Genomic DNA, 14,338 nt, shown 5'->3' on the forward strand with positions numbered 1-14,338 from the left:
TTTCTATGAAACTTTCTCATCCAAATTAATGAGAAATACTAATTAGCGTGTCAACCACATGTCACTTTGTTTTAAATGAGACAAACTAACACTTGTGACACTTGTTTTATATAATTATAGAAATGAGAAAAATTTCAATTCTCATTGTTTTGTCCAATTCTCATCGCTTTAAGGGTAGACGAAGTATTGTTGGTCGAAGCATCGAAAAATCGATTTTCATTATCTAGATCAATATATTATTGAAAAATAACACCTTGCAAAACATCATGATGTTTTGCACGGGGTTTTGCAAAAGTTCATTCTACAAATCGTATATTTTGCTACAATAACTTGCTTAATTTATTGTTGTTAATGAGTTTATGTACGTTTTACAAAAGTGTTGTTGTTTCAGCCCTCTTTACAACGTAGCTAAAGAACCGCAGCACCTATAAAAGTATATCTGTGATATTTTAATTCTTCTACACACTCGCTATGAATTAAGCAATGCAGTTTTTGCCAAAGCTCATTACCATTCGTAAGATGCTGTGAACTACCAAATCACAACAGTTTAAAATAACTAATAACCTTAAACGAATTCTCATTTTAAATTTCTACTATTGAAACACGAAAATCTAACCTCTAAATTGGGGAAAACACTGGATTACCCAAATTATCTACCAGAATTGACAGGACAGATATGACAGAAGCGGCAGGACAAAAGCGAGAAATTTGGTACCAAGAGTAAACATATTATACTCTGATCAGCCATATACTCTAAATGATACTATACTCTGAATGAACCATACTCTTCACAGCTTCAAAGCTCGTAATTATTTAAGAGTGCTTTTTAGTCATACTTTTTTATGATGGGATATGTCGTTCTTTTTCGGAGGTTAAAATGTTTTGGTATGTTTCAAGCAGGGTAACAAATTATTACTTATAATAATGTATACAATTATTATACTTATAATAATTTATGGGATATTTAGTTTGCATGCAGTGGCATAGCCAGCACTTTTTCAGAGGGTGGGCAAAGGGGGGAGCCAACATTTAGGGGGATAAAGGCTAAAAATCTTACATACCAGGGCGGCTAGCATCCAAGAGGGGGCAAGACTCTCACATGGGGGTAGCTGCCCCCTTTGCTCCCCCTTTGGCTACACCATTGTTTGCATGTAAACTTTGTCAAATTTAATTCAAATGGACGTTTTGGTAGGGGGGTTTCCCGTGTTTTTTGACTGTGTCAAAAGCTCCTAAGGAAGTCAGCAAAATGGTGTCCTGTTGGATCTCTACAAGAAGGTCCTATGTGCAAAAGCTGGCATGTATATGTCTAGACAGATAGGCATGCGGCAGATTGGGCCTATAGGCTTGAACGGAACCCTCGGTAGGCTTTGAGGACCCTTTTAGGGCCGGTTTGTCGACGCTTGGCTAGTGATCAGGCTTCCAAAGCCAGCAGGGTATAAGCCTATCAATGTGGATCCATTTTATTGATTTATCTTCCTAGATGTTGTACGATGTGAAATTGTAAGGACTGGTATGACTAATTGGGTTTAAGCCTGGTGACCTAGGAAGCCTAATCACTATAGCCATACTTCGAGAAACCGGTCCAAAGAGATCTTTTCAGTGAATGAATCGGTTCTGGATTTAGAGTAGAAAGAAAATTATGGGTTTCGTGTAAAAATGTACATCGAGTTTGAAATTATATTAGGCCTACTAAATGATAAACACTCAAGAAAGAAAACACTGGCACACACGGTATTATTTTCTCATTTTTTATATTAGCATTTTGTTCCGTTTTATTTCCCAACACTACTTCCCTCGTGGACACATAAAATAATGACATTGACAAATACATGACGAACATGTATGGAAAGTAACAAAACACAAAAACGTATTGATATTTTACAGAATAAGTTAATGAATGCTATATACAGCTCGTCGGTAAGCTGTACATATATTTATATATTATTATATGATGTAGTCTTGTTGTCAGCCGGTTTGGCCCATTTCGTCAGTTCGTAATTTTTAAAAAAAATGAAAAAATGACCATAATGAGTGACAAAAGGGCGCACGTTGGCTGGGAACAAGACTATGTTTCTTCATCATTTGAGCAATTCCTATATAATTTGGCCCTCTATAATTAACCGAAGGCTGACATTTGCTTACAAGTTAGCAATGGAGTAAAGCCATTTTACAGCGCTTGAATGTCGTGTAGTTAACTAAAGTAATGTCAACCATTCGGTTACAAAGACAATTTTAATAGTAACTATATTATATGCTGCTCATTTTTATGTGAGAATATGATGTTCAATAGTTATTCATGAGGGCATAATGACTCTCTTAAAGAGTATAATTACTCTTAATGTACATTAAAATAGGTTTACTATTTTCGGAGGAGTATTTCGGCGTGTCTAAATGTAACTCCCCTCTGAGATGATGACGTCATCAGAAGCGTATTGTTTATAAAGTGGTGTTAATGTCCTTTAAATGTTAAAAGACTTTAAAGTATGATTGACGAGATAATCAGAGTATTCTCTTTTCAATATATTTATCTCATTTTGACATGAATTGCTGTCTATACATAAAAATTAATTTGACAAAAACATTTCAATTGATGTTTCAAAAATAATAATTATTATTATCATAGGAACATCTAAAACAAAAAACATTATCTGAAAACCTAATTTTCAGACTTATAATTAATTTGACCCTGTTTTGTCCGATACGTGAACAGCTTACCCATAAAGCTGCAGCGGATAAATAAGTACATACTGTATATTTTTAATACAGTCATTATATCACAAGGGAAGATGAGATTCCTAGGTGATATTCCCTAAATTACCCTGTCATTTGTCTCTAGACTACATTATAAAAAGACACTGAAGTATTTTACATAGTACAACACATGATAAGCACGTCCATAAACAAGAAACACGAATTCAAAATAAGATCTGCAACTTGTGATTATAATTCTGCTTTGTAGCTTGACTGCCTTTATTCATGATGATATTATCAATTTTAAGTGTTTCCTTTTCAAAATTATATTTTCAAAACCGTGATAAATTATTAATTACCTTTAATTTATGATTCATAAAATGTACCTCAAATGACAATTGGACAGAAGTTATCCATCACGTGATATGCACGTATTACCACGTGGTAATCACGTATATAAATCATGATTAGCAAGATATCTATTGGTTGATTCGTGTGTATTCACTATTAATTATATGCAGGAATGTGACACTTGCACCTGGCGTGCCTAATCTCCTCCGCCTGTTGATTCCGCTCACTTATTTGGAGCTGTGGAATCAAACCACCGGTGGAGGAGACTACTGGTATGCCGCACTACATACTGCATGCCGTTACTTCACGGATCTTGCAGTTGCAGATCTTATTTTGATATCTTAATGTTATCCATTTTAGGGAGCACCTGTAATTATTCGCCTGGAATTTTGTTGTATAACAAAGCACACAACATATACATAGAACGTGTAAATACATCAAAAAAATTATAAAGGTGAAACATTATCAACATGTATCATTTAAAATTCATTATTAGCATAAAATTGTATCTCTTCACATTCCTAGCTGTTGCACAGCCCCTAACCTCATGCTTGAGATAACACTTTAGGCAATTTCGTGTTATACCACCCAGTGACGTCATAAAATAACAGAGTAAAGCTGAATCCGTAAGCTTACCTATCACAAGTGGTATAATACGGGATTGCAACACTTATAGTAGATTACGTATCAAAAAATTTAAATACAAGAAATATTATAAACAAGTGCTGAAACAAACTTTCTTTCTGTTCCTATCCATAAATCTGTATTTTTGCGGGGCGTTATAATAAAGCTAGTAATTATGAATTATAATAATAATTAGCATCTATCACTACTATAATATCTATATACAATTTACAGACTCGAGGTCTTTTATTAAAATCTTTTTGTTATCGCTTAAAATGCTTTTTATGTAAATAATTTGTAAGTTTCATCTTTCAAAATGCGTAGAGGTGGTTTACCAATGAGAGAAAAGAGTTAACCAAATTGTAGTCCGAAATGAAATCGGTGCGATATTTTCTAAATCAAAACTATGAATTGTAAATGTCCATTGTTACAGTTTCATTAATTGACAGCAGCTTGAGTGAGGTTTGATTTGGTGTGCTTACTTTGATCAATTCCGTATAATTAAGACTAAAATCGTTTTGGTCCAAACAACACACAAACAAACCCTGCTTCAAAACATATGAAGAGGGGATTGAGGAAGCACCACACCCTCGTGTACAACCAAAGTTCCAACCAAAGTTCCAACTTCGTGAACTTTGAACGTACGTTGTATGTATGAAACCGTGTATGAAACCTCACTTAAACAAAACTATGAATATTGACAAACAGCATGGAAACTGACAGGAACGTTTACCACATTTCTCATAAAACATATGGTTGAATGAAGCAATAAAGTAGGATTTGAGTTTTAGGTGCGTATTTTTACCAACTTTCACCTTTTGTAGCACTAGTATGAGAAAGAATACTTCGAGTCTGTTATAGGTGTTGTTGGCAATGTGAAGAGAAATACGAAAAATATAACGGAACTCCAATGGAATTTCTTATTCATAAATAAGTACTCATAATTATGAAATATAAATATTTTTATGATATCTACTGACATAAGTTATTATTATTCTGACATCATACAAAAAAAGCTTTCAATCTAGAAGATAAAAAATATTTGAAAGTTTAGCTGCAAATTTTTCTTTGATTCTACCAAAGCACTATCGGTCCTACTTTATTATGGCGAAGTGCTTGGCAATGCAAAAAATTCCGCCCAATTTGCTTAGAGAATACAAAAAAGCTATTTTTCAATTGTCAGGAAAATTGGGCATCGTCCTTAGTATATTAGTACCATTATTGGATAAACTAAATTATATTAATCTGGACTAATATGGACCTATTATCAATGATTGTTAGTCTCCCAGGAAACTAAATTACGTTATTTAATCTGGATTAATCTGAATATGTTATTAGTACATTGTAGAACAACCGTTCTAAAATTCAATGACGTCTCCAAGAAAGACACTAGTTTACACATTTTCTCTTTGAAGATGTTAGACAATACTACATGTACCTCCTAATATTCATAGTGTTACAACTAGTGTTATTTACGACAAGAGTTTAATTTCACAATGGGTTCCTGAGATTTAATAACGGTTGCGTAAAAATATAACAAGGCTGAGAAATAATGAAAAGCCTTTTTTGCTGTGTAGTTGTGTAAATTGCAGCCATTAAACTGTAAGAAACATCCGATACAACTGCCCTTCCATATCCAGTACCGATGAATACGTAGACATCCTTATGTAATAAAAGTAAGTTCCACTGATTCTTTCAAAGCGTTCGCGCCAAAAATGGCGTTGTCCTATTGGTTGATCATAAAATATGCACTACTAATACGTCATTGTCTCTAGCAAATCTTATTGGTCAACACACAGTTCCTGGAGTGTTTCCTCAGTTCTGATTGGCTGGAAGTTGCTGCTGGGCGGTGATTCCACTTCATAAAGCAAACAAAGAGTGTTTGTCTGACGTTGGATGCCTGTGATGTTATGGAGAAGTTGGAGAGTAGATGATTATTTATTGGAAACTTTGTCGGCCATTTTGGTTTTTATGCATTGCGAAGAACTAACAGCTACAATAAGTCGCACAAAGACATACTACATAAGCAGACGGTACGATGTGTGAAGAAATGAGTATAGTACCCAAAGCCAAGCAGTTAATCCCACGAGTATGCAGAAATATCTACAGAATGAGCCACCACAATGGCTTCATAGTTTAAATGTCTCTGAAGTATCCTCTATACTACTAGTCTCTTCTACTGAATCCTTGAATTTTAGGCTGCACCATATGAAAGTATGATAGGATAGGCGAAGGAAAGATGTTCAACATGAGGAGAATGAGAATGTTTGTTCTTACTGTATGCGTGGCCAGTATTGTGTATGATGTTGTGATGAGGAATGGTGTGATTCTAAGCCGTTGCTGCCGGGTACTTGTACTGGTACAGAAACACCGGGTGATATCAAACCTGGAAAGAAGAAGGGAACCAACAAAAGTGTTAACAGATATATAAATAAAGTTTGTTAAAGATATTAACATTTGGACCGATGCTGAAAGACACAACATGCAATACACTGCACATGTTATTATCTCAGGTCTTATTTCATGTCATATCAAGAATGTAAAATTCTGCAGGAAAAACCTTCAAGAGGGTGACTTATTGTCTACTGTTGGGGTCATGTATTTTATAACATTTACACCTGAATGTTACTGAAAAGAAGTTCAAATATTAGAGAGAAAATATTAAAACAAAAAGAACTTACCATTATTGCATGAACTGTTCATATGTGGACTCTGAAGGTGGTGTCCATGGGATGTGGTGTGTCCATGGTGTGACTGCATGGACATGCTATGGTGGTTAGTCGGGGTACCATAGAGCGATTCATAACTATGCGATGGTGGAATCATGCGTGAGTACGAGCTAGTATCACGGGGTTGAACGTTGATGTTAGGCGCACTGGCCATGGAGAAGTTGGGCACTGGGGGAAGGGCGCTGTATGAATCTGCCGTCCTGGGGACCATTGGAGTATGGGGCTGTGGGATAGGTTGATACACACTGCTGACATTTTGTGCCGAGAAACCACTGCTGATGGGTATATGGTGATTGGAAGACTGTGTTGGGGTAACCTCGGGTTGGGTTCGTCTCTGGCTGCGTAGTTTCTCTTCACGACGCCATTTAGCTCTTCTGTTGGAAAACCATACCTGTAGCAGAGACATAAGATAAAAGCAATGTGTTAAAAGTAGGCAAATGTCTTTCTTTGGCTAACCATGAGCGAGCCCCGTCCTTGTGAGAGTTTTGAATAGAAAGTGGTTCGGCTACACGTACAACAACATTGCATTTTGCAACTTGAAAAGAAAACACTCACTTTACCACTAAAGAACTACATCGAATGTACAGCGACATATTTGTAAGGGCATAAAAACGTAATTAGTGATTTTGCGTGGATTGGTTATAAACATATTTGCCTTAAAATTTATTTTTAATTAACTAATATTGGCTACCATTCTGAACCAATGTTATCGTAGGAAATTATGAGTCACTATTGCTAAATTTACTTTTTATGGCAAGTATTACGTTTGAATATCTAAAGGAACATGACTATTTACTTAGATTGTCATGATTGTTGATGTCCCAATTTAAATAATCGTCCAATTCTAGACCCATATTAACTCCCTTGGTTCCCAATCACACACTCTATAATTGTATTGTTGTACCTCGAAATCTGCGTTTATTTATTTCGCTCAAACCCATTACCACCACAAATGATATTCACAACACAGAAATCCCTTAATCAAATAAGTAGCGGTATTGTATGACAATCAAATTACCAATCAATAGACGAAATAGAAATGCAGCTATTGAATGAGCCACAGACCTAGAATGAGTGCGAATTGGACGTTTATCTCTCCCAGTGAGCTATGCCGATCGCATTCAATGCGTTCCATTAAATATATATATAGTCAGGAATCACAATTCAATAATTGTTTACAAAAGATTTCAACATTATTAGTGGAAATAACATTGTGCAAAAGAAGAAACTATTACATACTTATAAAAGGATTTCTATAAATTTCTGTGTGTAAATTATTTGCATGATCGTACGTCGGCGTATTTGTAGTAGATAATATTGATATAAATTAGCATGCTTAATTAACAATTAGATTTTTTTTGAAATTGTACAATACACGTTTCACACTTGACTCTATAATGTGTTTTTCTTACGCTTGAAAATGTTTTATTTTTGACATTAGTCCCATTAGGAACGCACAAATAAAAAGGAACAAGAAATGTCTTTAAAAAAGACGGCGCAGTGAATGAAGAAAAAATGTTGGATTTCACATTCACTGAGAGGACCTTTGGCTTAAAAATTAGCTTTTAGAAACGACACTGTAAAAAGGAGAATGATGTTTGTTTCCTTTATTTTATTTTGTCTTAAAACCCACAATGAGGGCACAAATTAATTTATATGCTGAGTACTTAGTTCATTTCTTGGTATACTTAATAACATATGATGACATTTACTTAAAATGAAGAACATATTCTCAAGTTTGTACTTAACATAAATGAGTTAAAAAGTTGTATGCATCTGAGCCTTTAATAAGGCCTAGGAATGATTATAAACATAATACTGTGGTATGGGGTAATAGCAATTCCTCATTGATAGCATGGATAGTGTCTAAGACTGATGACGAGTCTTCAGGTTCATATTGTGGTTTGGATATACCATTGACTGACATCGGGTATGGCCATTGTTTTCAATTTTGCGATGAATAGTTATATCATTTTATGAACCAATTACAGGTAGGCCTATTTCTGGAAAGCATTAAGAACAGAGATTAAACTGACCAAAATTCGAAATCAATATTCAGGGTGTACTAGACGATATACAGTGTGTAAAAATTAACTTTTTAAGGAACATGTGGTATATTTTTCTTTTCAGGAATATTTTCTCAATCTGAGGACCACAAAATCAAACAGAGCTTGAATTGAAAAAGCCAACCAGAAATATACTTTATTTTGGGTGCGATGTTTGCTTCTATGTATACAGGGTGATCAAAATTTACTTCATTAACAGACCTAATTATTTATTCAAAAGGTTTAATTAGTGCTAATTAGCTGCTTAAACTGCTTTCAGTCATAAATACTCATTCCAAACCAGAAAATACAATATCTCTTTGTCACTTTTAGACTACACTTGCAATTCTGATAATTGACTGTTTTACATAGACCCCTATGAGGGGTGTAAGTATTCATTTTGAAAATATCATTATCATTTCATTTGTTCAAGAAAAATGTCACGCCGTCAGTCTTTTGGGAGTCTCAACTTATAACCGCATGGCCCTTTACACTGCGCCATTAGGCCTATCAATTTAATACCCAGACCGAATAGGCTATTTAGTAATAAATAAAGCAACTTGAAACAAAATGATGGAGAAATTATCACTTTCGTAAAAACAAAATAGTATGGTCCACAACACAGAAGTCCTAAACAAACTGTAGGCCGAAACAACGGCCGAAAATTGCATAAAATAATAGCTGACATGTACCGCAATATCAAAAACTGCATTTGGTACATTTTACAGGTTCACTTTACCATGCTTACAGCACGGTGTGTCAATTGCGGGAAAATCCGTCAAGGTGTCCCGAAGAATAATCATTTACAGTTGAGTCACGGTCACCGGCCATCTCGTTTGCATATCCATATTAAACTACAGCGCCTCTAATGACGTGCATGCACTGTTACTGTGCGACTGAACAACCTTTGTTTATTACTTTAGACAGATCAGCACGCTGTGATTGGATGTACTATGTAAATAAGTAAGTTGTTGTTGTAATGGTAACACACCATACTTTGGTAACACGAAACTTCACCCATCCCATCCACATGTAATGACACGTGATACAGTTTTTGAAAGCTAACTCCCCAGGCTAAATCCATATTCCTCCGCCGGCAAAAATATAGCCCATGATAAAATTAATCATAGTTGTAATTATTTTCTTCAAATGTGGTTGTCGGGTTCAGTATACCACAATTAATACAACAATAAAACAATTCCCACCAGATAATTACTTGATATGTAGGCCTATACTTTCTCAATCTAAACCTGAGGTATAATATGGTTTCAGATCTAAACCAAAATCAGTACCACTGACGTCATCTCTGTCTACCAACCAAGTTATCAAAATTTGTCTATGGCATATGCAAGGTATTCTACCGGGGCAATACACTAGGATAAATTATTACTTGTGCTGTGATAGTTGCCATCTGCGACGTGATTGGAAATTATGAACATTTAAAAAAACATAGGCCTACGTTTAAACTGTTAAAATACATCACGCATTTTGACTATAAACTCATCTATACCATTTTACTAGAAATGTACTATCTCCAAGGACGCTACGACCAACTCAACGAACTCATGCATATGCAAACGAGCCCAATCCCTATGCTAAATCAGGGGTGTGAGAATAGAAATTGACAGGACGCATGCTCAGCTAATGCTTGTAGCTAATATTCCTCATGCAAGGAGCCCAGGTTGAGTGTGTTGTTGAAAATCATTGCATTAAAAAACACTTCTTTCAATGAAATCGCATATAAAATCAATGGATACACAACCAAAATTCTACAAAAGTCAATCTTTATATTAATAAAGCTATCGATGTGTACGAAAAACTTCAGTGGTACAAAATGCCTTTCACATTCGAAAATTTCAGTATAGTAACACCCAGCCAATTCAGAATTAATGCAGCACTGCTGCAAAAACAATTTCAACAAAATAAAAGAAACGAGTGAAAAGAAGAAAAATGGAAGCAAGCGTCAGCGGTTCAGTTGACCTTGGTTTGAAACATTACGCAATGTTTTCTTGTTATAATAATATTGTGTAGTCATTAAGTGTTTTTACATAATACTCCCCTCGTTTGGTTTAGAACCTCTTAATTTCAAAAACAATTTAACCCCCTGGACACTACTGGTCATCTAACAGCATTTCTGATTGGTTGATAATTTGAAATGCTCATTTCAATTGCCAATTATGACTAGGCTTTAAACTATTTATGGTCAAAGTTGCATTTGCAGATGATCTTATTAATACCCTCCTTGATTGGTTCAAAATTGGACAAAATATTAATTTTGGCCAATCGGCAGGTAGTTCTATTGGGGTTAAATCGAGGTGAACTAAAAGACCACTGCACTTGGCATTGCAACAACATTTCTCTTAGCTTCAATGGCTAGCTAAGGAGAACCACCACAGACTTTAAATCAATTGTATTGCAAAAAAGGTATGAAATAAGACTGACTAAAATTTGTATCAGCTTATAACAGAATTGCTAAAATTACCACATAGAATTCCTTTGTTGTTCAATTCGTCATCAATTCACCAGGGACATGAAATAAAATTTAGCGGATTGCTGAACCGAATGGTAGCCATGGTAACACAATTCAATAAATCAAGTCCTCGGTAGAATCCTAAAAATCAGTTTTCCCGCCTTTTTGTAGGGAAGTAAATATCCGTCTGCAGGGCTTGCAGTCGAAAACCACAAACGGGTAAACGGAAAACGTGCTCTGTAAATATGTGCATCAGGATATTAAAAATGGCAACTATATTCAAAAATATCTTTGGTACCCTGCAAAACATTAAATTTAAATCACAAATCTATGATTTTTATAAAGCATATATCCAATATCACATCGACTGTCACCATGGTCACAACTTGGACGGATATTTACTAAAATAAGATAACCTTTTAAAAGGATCTTGATTGTTTTTGAAATAAAACTAAAACTTGCTATCTATCAAATAGATACAAGGATATCAGAAAAGGGGCTCAATTTTTAGTTATTAACATTAGCATATTGCATGCAGAGTCCATCTTTGTTCGGCAAAAAAAAGCATTCATCTTAGACGGTACATAACATTTGACCGCAAGAAAAAGCGCCAAAATGCCAGCACTACTTGACATGCCACTAACTGCAGACGATGAAGTAATATTCCTCTGCAAGAGCTGCCACTAAGGTGCCTTTTAAGTTGTCAAGAAGGCATCAAATCAAACGACAGGATATTTTAGGAGTCACTATCGATTCTCTGTATAGAATTTGATCATTGTTATGATGTATTTTCAAATTTTAAAGCCGCAATCCAGTGATAAATATAGCTGAATTAAATTATCTCTCTCTTCCAGATTTGTGATGAAAGGGCATTGCATCTTACGCTATGTTACACCTCCTCAATTATGATAAATTGCCAATAATTGATGGAACTAGTAGTAGTAATAATCACTGACATTATTAATTAATTGTATGGGCTATTATACAAACTAGAAAGTTGATAATCTACTATAACGAAGGTTTGAACAAATTCTCACCTGTATTCTTGCTTCTGGAAGGTCTATTTTCTGTGCCAATCGTTCTCTTGCAAAAACGTCTGGGTAATGTGTTCTCTCGAATTCTGTAGAAAAATAACAAAAGGATAATAACGGTCATTAGCGGATTGGTAACAATGGGATGAGCATATTCATTAGTACTCAAGATCAACAGTAAAGGCGACAGGTGTCACCCCTGTAATACACCTGACACAATCGGCAAGGCATTGTGATTTTAGGTTTTGGGTAAACCATACTGATAATTATTGAGCTCAATAATGATTGATGAGGATAAGATAGAAGATGAGGAGAAAGAGGAATGGGAAGAACAAGAATAAAAACAAGAAGACACAGAGAAGGAGGGAGAAAAGAAGAAGATGAGGAGGAGAGGAGAATAAACCAAAACCTAATTAAGTGGCAAAAGACAATGTTGAAGGAGAATTAATGAAGCGATATTTGTGTTTTGGGTATTCAAGTGTCCCCAAAATGTTCTATTGTCATTTAACTTTATTCCGATCATGTAGTGACTATTTCTGTGACTTTAAAAAGTGCAACATTTGAAAGAATCAAACATTGAAACCAACATGCCTTGTGGCATCCACGCCAAATGTGGGTTTCCATCTCCGCCTCATTCAATCATTAACCACCAAACAGATGTTGTTTTATAGGAACTTTGCACTAATCTTTCTACTAACACCATCAAATTTCCTCATACTATGACACCCTTTATACACTAATCTCAACGATAAATGAATGCAATTGATCTATAGGGGTGCTAGAACTAAGAGGGTGTCCTGTACTTTGCCTGTATTTCTTTCAATAGCATTGCATGCGTGTTTAGTATTTCCCTCTTTAAATTAAAGATTTCAGAAAAACAAGTATGTCTAGCTTGCAAATGTTTTACCAGTTGCATTGATATTGTTAGTATGCAGATTGATTAGCGAGGTGGTATATCACAAAAGCTAAAAAGGTTCTTTGCAGATATCTGTTAGCCTAGTTCCGCGCCGGTGTTTAGCTGTTGAATTTGAACACCTAATGCTCGGCCAATGAACTAGGCTGTACTATTTAGCGAAAAATATAACGATCTATTTCATTGGTTATTATTTATTGATCTATCTATCAATCATCTCTAGCGAATAAAATAATTATATTCAGCTTCGATACCAACATGTCATTCTTATGCTTGACAATGTTTGCTATTTCATCGGTCAGATGCCTTTTGGAGCAATCAAATGTTTCTTTTATTAGAAAATGCGTTGAAAATAGACATCGTGTTAAAATGTCTTTAGTTTTGAATAAGTCGGAATCACTCTCTACGACATTAGCATCGCCCAGAGGCTATTGTACGAACATTACCAGCCATCGCTTCTCATATTGTGATTAGGTCATTTTTTATCGCCCAAACCTTCCACACTAACACCTCAAATCAGTACTTAATGGGTATTCGTGTTTTCCTTCGCATTTTGCTCATTTCCTATTCCGTACGTCTAGTTTTCCGCTAAATTCCGTCAAATGTTTCACCCAACTAGTGCACTAACAGAAGCGAGCATCTCACACTTTGCTTATTACATGCTTTAACCCACATGCCGCGAGATGGGAAGTGAAGATGAAAGAAACGTAATTTCTCTCTTTACATTCGTTAATATTTCTTTTCAAAATTAAATTGTTCAATGTTATCCCAAGTTTAGAATGAAAGATGCATCCGGATGAGTACAATTATGCCTAGTAATTAGTCTCTTGTTTGATTAATTTGATGAATTTCAGATTGTTTTTGACTTTGTGTCTGTAGGATGAGCCGTAACATCAAGTTGAGTTATTTGAACAGAGCAATAAATCAGACATGAAATCGGGCGCGAAGAGACTGTCGTGAGAGGAGCATACGATCGGAGGTTTGCGCGTAAGGCGGAAAATATTTGCCAGAACACGGCGGGTGAGAAATATTCTGATTGGTCAAAATGTCAACATGTCTTTGACATGCCGCCAAAAGCACGTGTCAAGGTTAAGAAATTAGACGAGTTTTTGTTTTTACTTGAGATAATTTTTGAAATTAGTGGCAGTGTGTGTCAGCGATTAAATGAAGCTATGAGAGAAGAGATGTAATGCCAGGCAGGCGAGGTAGGACTTTGCGGTAGTTGTATGTTAAGTTCCACACTAGTGACTTTATACGCTAAACTGCACACAGAATTGCCCTAAGGGTTTTAATGCCCGCTAGTTACAGTCGGGCTGCTTTACAAGTGAGAATCGAACAGATTCAAACAAAAACAGCAATAATACATCAATCAATATTGCAGTTTTGCTTCAAAGTTTCTATTTAAACCTAATAATAGTTTAATTTTCCTCAAGAACACCATTTTTGTTTTTCTATTCAAAGCAATATATTGCATACATATTATT

At 35.3% G+C, this 14,338-nt stretch overlaps 1 protein-coding gene across 6 annotated transcripts in view; it reads right to left on the reverse strand.

Moving 5' to 3' along the window:
* Positions 1-2,441: 2,441 nt before the first annotated feature.
* LOC140167985 (paired box protein Pax-6-like) overlaps positions 2,442-14,338 on the reverse strand; it is a 119,600-nt gene continuing 107,703 nt past the window's right edge. For all 6 annotated transcript variants that reach the window (XM_072191294.1, XM_072191292.1, XM_072191289.1 and 3 more), the window contains 4 exons: positions 11,948-12,030; positions 6,348-6,786; positions 5,944-6,052; positions 2,442-5,566 (listed from right to left, as the gene is read on the reverse strand). In XM_072191294.1, coding sequence (XP_072047395.1) covers positions 5,527-5,566; positions 5,944-6,052; positions 6,348-6,786; positions 11,948-12,030 — 671 coding nt within the window. In that variant the 3' untranslated portion in view covers positions 2,442-5,526. The remainder of the gene's footprint in view (positions 5,567-5,943; positions 6,053-6,347; positions 6,787-11,947; positions 12,031-14,338) is intronic.

The sequence above is a fragment of the Amphiura filiformis genome, chromosome 13, assembly GCF_039555335.1.
Source record: "Amphiura filiformis chromosome 13, Afil_fr2py, whole genome shotgun sequence".
NCBI lineage: Eukaryota > Metazoa > Echinodermata > Ophiuroidea > Amphilepidida > Amphiuridae > Amphiura > Amphiura filiformis.